Source organism: Belonocnema kinseyi, chromosome 2 (genome assembly GCF_010883055.1).
Source record: "Belonocnema kinseyi isolate 2016_QV_RU_SX_M_011 chromosome 2, B_treatae_v1, whole genome shotgun sequence".
Lineage (NCBI taxonomy): Eukaryota > Metazoa > Arthropoda > Insecta > Hymenoptera > Cynipidae > Belonocnema > Belonocnema kinseyi.
This window is the reverse complement of record NC_046658.1, coordinates 53,710,054-53,717,491: the sequence shown is the minus strand read 5'-3', so window position 1 is coordinate 53,717,491 and position 7,438 is coordinate 53,710,054. Positions and strand designations below refer to the sequence as shown.

General features: G+C 33.8%; 1 protein-coding gene across 14 annotated transcripts in view; it reads left to right on the top strand.

Moving 5' to 3' along the window:
- LOC117167443 (junctophilin-2) overlaps nt 1-7,438 on the top strand; it is a 219,730-nt gene that overhangs the window by 34,227 nt on the left and 178,065 nt on the right. For 13 of the 14 annotated variants that reach the window (XM_033352389.1, XM_033352390.1, XM_033352378.1 and 10 more), the window contains exon 3: nt 845-1,056. In XM_033352389.1, coding sequence (XP_033208280.1) covers nt 845-1,056 — 212 coding nt within the window. Of the gene's footprint in view, nt 1-844; nt 1,057-5,750; nt 5,852-7,438 lie in introns of those variants that run through there. The other variant, XM_033352392.1, reaches the window with a different exon arrangement.

The window sequence follows — 7,438 nt, the reverse complement described above, 5'->3', positions numbered from 1 at the left end:
AGAAATGTATCAGCCTTGGAGGAGATTATGTTGAGAAATAAAAAAAAAAATTCTTAAAAACGTTGTTTTTCTTGGTCAGGCCGGAAACTTATCAATCCACCTTCGTATCTGACGGTTGTGAGACGTGGTTTTGGCTGAAATTTTACCGTGATTTCGCTGGAAGCGGGTGCATTTTTTCAGATTAGCACCCGCTCCAGCGAAATCCTGCTGTTGTCCTTATGACAAATTTTTAATTATATATATACCACCTATCTCACGGTCGTGAGACGTGGTTGTCGCCTGAAATTTTACCGCGATTACGCTTGAAGCGGGTGCAATTTTCCAGATTAGCACCCGATCCCGGCGAAATCCTGCGGTTGTTTAGCGGAGGGCTGTTATTTTGAACAGAAGTCTGGAATTTGAAGCGTATTTAAAGTATTTCAACAATTATGTTAGCATTTCGGCGGAAATTGGTATTCTAGAATAAAAATGCAGCGGTTTCATTGCCTATATACACAAATATTATGCATATTTTAATTCTGAAGTTCAACTATTAACTTTCATCAACTATAAAAAATACTGTCTTTTTTCCATCATTTTGAATGATACAAATGTTTTGTATTAATTTTAGTTTAAAAAGTTTTTGAGAAAAAATCAATAATCGCGCGCAGCACGCGCATTAATTTTGTAATTAATTCAAGTTTCACTCATTCAGATCTCGCAAGTAGTTTGTATAATTATGTACGTCTATTTATCTTTTACGATTTATTTTTTAGAGAAGGCTGTCCTTCAATAATAGGCCAGAATACGTCTCTCATTTTCGAAAAATTCGGTTCTAATTAGATTTGTATTTTCGTTAATGCAGTGGTTCATTTTACGAGGGACAATGGCAAAATGGAAAACGACATGGTCTCGGAATGGAAACCCGCGGCCGTTGGCTTTATCGTGGAGAATGGACTGGGGGACACAAGGGTCGCTACGGCGTGAGACAATCCACGACTTCCACTGCGAGATACGAAGGAACCTGGGCATCTGGTTATCAAGATGGTTACGGTTCGGAAACTTACGCAGACGGAGGTGAGTTGAAAAAATAATTATATTTTACCTTTTAACTTTCAATCCGTAAGAACTGCCTTAATACAGATTTTACACTAGAGCCTATCGACCAAAATAAGATTCTTGCTTTGTATTGCTAATAAGGATGAAAGCCCGGGGCAAAATGCTAATACTCGGCAATTTTTCCCTGCATGCTCTGTCAAGAAAAATAGAGTTCTGCGCGAGGTTGGAGAGAGCTTGTCAGTCCTCGTTTTTCCTCGAAAACGCTCGAAAATTGGGAATTCCCAAATAAGTAGGCTTCTGCGAGCATTAAAGACACTTCAGCGAACACTTGTGAAACATTGAACATTTGTTTGAAATCTCGCTACGTGCTCGCTTAGTACTCTAAAATCATCGGGCAAACTCGGTTTGACAAAGCACGGAGGGAGTTTTAGGATATCGCGAAAGCCTCTTTAATGCTCGCGGAAGCCTACTTATTTCCGAATTCACAAATTTTCGAGCGTTTTCGAACTATTTTTCGAGTGTTTTGGGACTCTATTTTTCGTGACAGAGCGTGGAGGGAGGACGTCGAGTATTAGGATTTTGCCCCGGGAGCTTTCTTTTGAGAGACACCAGCGCTCCTATGAAGATTACACTTTACTCCTGAGATAAGCATGGTTTCAGGCATAATATTCAGCATATCTCGGGGGGAATCCCTACCTAAACAGACAGGATCGCGTGCACGATTTCTGTTGGATTTGGAGACATGACGCAACCTGATGCATGTAACGCGCCCCGTGCTGCGCTCATTACCAAATTCCGGCACCTCAAGTTCAAAGAATAATGTAAACTGAAGGTGCTTATCTCGAGAGTTGAGTATATGTATAATTTTTTTAATTCTAAAACTCCAAAAATGTTGCTTATGAAAAAAAAGTTTAGAGAAAGTGAACGCATACCTGTATATCATTAATTTCCTTGCATTTTTTACCCGGCCTAAACGAACTTGAAATTTGTAAAAATATTTCAAAATCGAATTTTTCGCTACTTGTAACAGGTGTTTGAATTTTCTCATCTACTTACACATGACATATGTAATTTTTGTTATAAAAATTTATGTTAAATATATTTGAGCAATAATATAATAAGGAGGTTGGCCTTAAAATAATACGTATTGATCTTAAATTGTAAGAAAATATTAAAAATTGAAATATTGCTTTTTATTTCACGATATAAAAACTTTTCGATGTCGGGCGCTTAGGAAAAAAAAAATTTTGCAAAAATTAATTTCTTACTATACAGACACACATTTAGTTATACTGGAAAACATTTTTACTTCATCTAAAAACTCAAAAATGTGTTTGATCATGAATTAAAGAACATTATTTCACTTTTAGACATATTCTTCTAATTAAAAGTAATGAAAAAAACTGTTTTGATGTCAACCTCATTGATGTATTATTTTTGCAGTATATTGAAAATACACTTCTAATAACCTACATCACAAATTCAATGGACAGGTAATCGATAAAATTTTCGTAACTCTAAAGGTGAGTTTCCGTATGCGTGACTGGAGCAGCGACGAAACACGACGCGCGACGGTAGGGACCCCGAGGGCGCCTATAAATCGCGGCGACTAGACTGCTCAAGAAGCAGTCTAGCGGTCCAGCCGCCGCGACTTGCATATTCACAATTGTGTGTTTATTTTACACTTTTCAAATACTTTCTATGCGCAAGGCTACTTTTCTGCTAATTATTTCATTCTACTTAAATACTTAAATATATTTAAATATACCCTTAAAATTAATTGACAAAAAACAAAGAATAATTTTTAATTTGCCAATTTTAAAATAAATATCGGTAAACTATAAAATAAAACAATTCTAACTTTCATAAATTGTACAGATCGAAGGTTTAAAAAAAAATTCAAGCTATAATTTTCAATGCTCTAATTTAAGGAATGAATCAAGTAATTAAATTTTTTGTTAAATTAGATAATTTTAAGCAATTTCAGTGAAAAGCATTAAAACTTGATGGATTACAATTTTTTTTTAATTGACACTTTTTAAACTAAAAGATAAAAATTATGAATTGTTCATTTGTTATTTATACATCAAACTTTGTTTTAAAATCTTGTTGAATATTTCTTTAAATTATTTATTTCAAAGAAATATCATTAATATTTTTTACATGAATTTTATACATACTTTGTTATTATCTGAAGATCTTCAACCAATGTCATTAAACTGACTGATATTAACACGGAAAAATTTTTGGAACATTGTGTCATCACTATAAAGATGCCGCTCAATTAAAATTTTCTAAAATTCCTCCGATTTCCTGTTTCAAAAAAGTTCTCGAATTTCACTTCGACTTGTCTCATTCAATAAAAGCATAAGAAGTACTTCCTCTTCTTCTTCTTCCTCGAGTAGATTAATTACACCGCCACACAAAAAAAAAGTGTGCGGATCTGGTAACAATACACACGTATTCCTATGGATTTTGGGGCGCTGAATTCAATTTCGGTATCAAAAATCACCCATCACGTCATGGTTGAGCCATAACCTCAAAAAATGACGAAAAATCATGCACTGAGGCAAATAAATTTCAAAATAATGCCAGTGATGCAAATTTTCACTCCGAAAACATGTCGACAACTGTGAAGGATCAATCCTTGCCTGATATCAACTTATTTAACATAACTTTACCCAACAGAACCTGACCTCACCTAACCTGAATTAACAGAAATTTATTGAACTACACGTAAAGCTCTGGAAGCTTATTTTCCCAGTAGCAAATGTGTGCTACATCGAATGGGTCAACTCAAGCCTAACCTAGAAATAAATCTAACCTAGCCTAACCTAACCTAACCTAACCTCACGAAACACAATTAAAATATTGTGTTGTCCCGTTGTGTTTGCGGTAATGTTTCATTCAGCGTCAGCTTAACCTACATAGAGGTTTAACCTATCCTAACCTAACGAAACCGGACGTAACCTAACCGATTACGCTGGCAACCCTGTTTTTGCGTATAGTATAAATATATCCCTTAATTTTAAGAAAAGCAGAGAGAAAAAAATTTTGAATAAAAATCTTATTCATTTGCATGTTTAAGTTACAGTTCTACATTTTAATTGATACAAACATTGTCAGGTTAATTGAAATGGGGTTAATTCTACTTGTAGTTCTAAATTTCTTCAAATGAGTAATGTGCGTCTAAATTTTAAACCACCTGTAGTACAATGAAGTGAATTTTATTGTGTTACAACGGGAACACTTAAGTTAAGTTGTGTTGTGTTAAGCAAAATTTCGTTAGGTTGTGTTAAGTTAGATGCATTTGTAGGTTAAGATCGCCTTAACCTTAATAGGTGAACGCGATTCGGCTAGGTTAGGTTAGGCCAGGTTTTGTTAGGTAAGGAAAGGTTAAACCTCTATGTAGGTTAAGCCGAAGCTAAATGAAACGGTACCGCAAACACAACGGGACAACACAATGAGTTTAATTGTGTTACGTGAAGTTAAATTAGGTTAGGTTAGGTCAGAGTTTTTTAGGTTAGGATAGGTTTGACCTCTTTGCAGGTTAAGTCCAAGCTGATTCAAACGGTACCGCCAACACGACGGGACAACACAATCAGTTTAATTGTGTTTCGTGAGGTTAGGTTAGATTAGGTTAGGCTAGGTTAGATTTATTTCCAGGTTAGGCTCGAGTTGGCCCATTCGATGTAGCACACAATTGCTACAAGGAAAATATTCTTCCAGAGCTTAACGTGTAGTTCAATAAATTTCTGTTAATTCAGGTTAGGTGAGGTTCTGTTGGGTAAAGTTATATTAAAGAAGTTGATATCAGGCAAGGGTTGATCCTTCACAGTTGTCGACATGTTTTTGAAGTGAAAATTTGCATCACTGGCATTATTTTGAAATTTATTTGCCGCAGTGCATGATTTTTCGTCATTTTTGAGGTTATGGCTTAACCATGACGTGATGGGTTATTTTTGATACCGAATTTGAATTCAGCGCCCCAAAATCCATAGGAATACGTGTGTCTTGTTACCAGTTCCGCACACTTTTTTTTGTGTGTCTATGTTATGAATTGATCCATGCTGTCACGTGCTGCTGTACAAATTACTGCATCAGACTTCAGTCGCGCATACGGAAACCCACCTTAAGAAAATAGCGAAAAAGTCAACTTTTAAAGAATTCAGGTATAAAATCAGTTTCACCGAATTATTTTTTCTGGTTACTCAGATCTCATACAAAATTGTTTGTGTTTTGAAATAATTATATTTTGACTATGGGCCGTCTTCAGGACTGGGTGGCGCATATGTAGCTTCTGAACCTGGCAACTTAGTCCACGGAATGTACAGACTCGAAGTCTTCTATAAAGAAGCCTTTTACGGAGTCTTTTAAATCTCAGGATATTTTTTTAGCAATTACGAAAAATAAACGGAACAAATTGATACAAAAATATAAATGAATATCACTGGAATATAAATATTCTTTTCAGGCAATAATGTGTACGGCTGTCACTTTGAGGTTATGTATCATTGTTTTGCATGATTTAAAAATGATGCATAAACCAGTTAGCTGATTAAAATTATTGTTAAATCTCATATTTTTCTTTGAATGTATACATTTCTTAAAACTTACTTCAAAGGTTGCTAGCCCGTTAAGAAGTTCATTAAAAATTCGAGCTCTTTCCTATATCATCTATGTCGAAATGGGTTGACTATTTGCCCGTTTAGGTCGTGACGACTCAGAGGGGTGACGGTAGCATCCAAGCGTGAAGCCGGCCGGATTAAGATCGGGCGGTCCAGAATCGCGAATTGAGTATACCTGCAATACGGGGACAGAAGAAATTTTTTTCAACGAAACTTTAGGAAAATGTTTTCGACTCCCAAATAAAGTTTTCAGCCGCAATAGAACTACGAGTGAAGATTTTTTTTCGATACGCCCTACTTCATAATCTTTTTGACCTATTCCCCTTTTTCCCCGTTTTTAAAGACTTTTTATTCCTCCGATTAAGAAGGAATTTTACCTTTTTTTTTAGCTTTTTTCGCTTATATGCGAACTGAGTTAATAGAACAAACTAATAAAATCTAATCATTTTTAGCTGAAAGTTAATTACTTTTGGTTCAAAAGTCCACTGTTAAATTCTTGGTTCATAATTCATTTCTTTTGATAAAAAAATCCATTGTTAAGTTGTAAATTTAATATATTTTGTTCCAAATTGATCTATTTTGTTAAAGAATCGTAATTTTCGGTCCGAAATTCAACTTTTTTATTAAACATTCGTCTTTTTGGACCGATAGTTCGTCCTTTGGATTCATAATTCTTATTAAAAAAGTAGTATTTTTAATTTGAAAATGTAACTTGTTGGTTAAAAATGCAACTTTATAAATTAAAATTGAATCTTTTTTCTTCTTAAAAAACTGATGATTTGGTTGAGAAGTGTTCCTTTTTAGCCCAAAACTTCAACTATTTGGTTGAAAATTAATATGTTTTGTTTATGGATTCAATTATTTTATGAAGGATTTTTTTAAAAATTAAAGTTGTTTTGATTTAGAATCATTTTTCTTTTTAAAAATTTGATCATTTTGTTGAAAAGTGTTCCTTTTTAGCCCGAAAATTCAACCATTTGGTTAAAAATTAATCTGTTTTGTTTAAGGATTCAATTATTTTGTGAAGGATTTTTTACAAATTAAAGTTTTTTTGATTTAGAATAACTATTTTTTTTTTTGAAAATTCTACTATTATATTTTTGGTTTAGAACTGACGGGCTTTTAATTAAAACTTCTACTACTTTTTTTTTCTTTATTCATAATGTATTCCTAACCGCTTACATAATTTCCATTTCTTACAATCTTTCCGCTTATATATATTGTTACCCGCGACAACTTGAACGTTTGATTCGCAGTACGTAGCAATTAATTACACCTGTAATTAATTAGAGTTATCCTTAAATTAAGTTTAAAAAGTGGAATAAAAAAGGGAATTCATGTAAGAAGACGTACGATTTTGTTTTTATAAAAAGGCGTTTATTCAATAAAACCCTAATCTAAGCTTTTACATTTAGATTTCTATCATCCATCTAAACTTTGGCAAATAATGCGAAATACGTTCAATAAAATATGCTCTCTAGAGCCAATTCTCTTTATATTCGTCAATCCGAATCTATCAATTTATAAAATCAAGTGATTATATAATTTCTTTATTGTCACTCTTAAACTGTGAAGAGGATCACGCATGGGTATCCCTATGATACTAAAATAGGCGAAACGTTTAATTATTAATTAATTAATTCTTTGATGATTTATTTATAGCTTCGGAGTTCTCCTCGAAACCTAGTCTAGGAAGTGTGATTATCTGGCCAAGCTGAGAATTGAAAGGTTAGAAGAGATACTCCCAGAAGAATAGTCCTGGGATTCTCCTT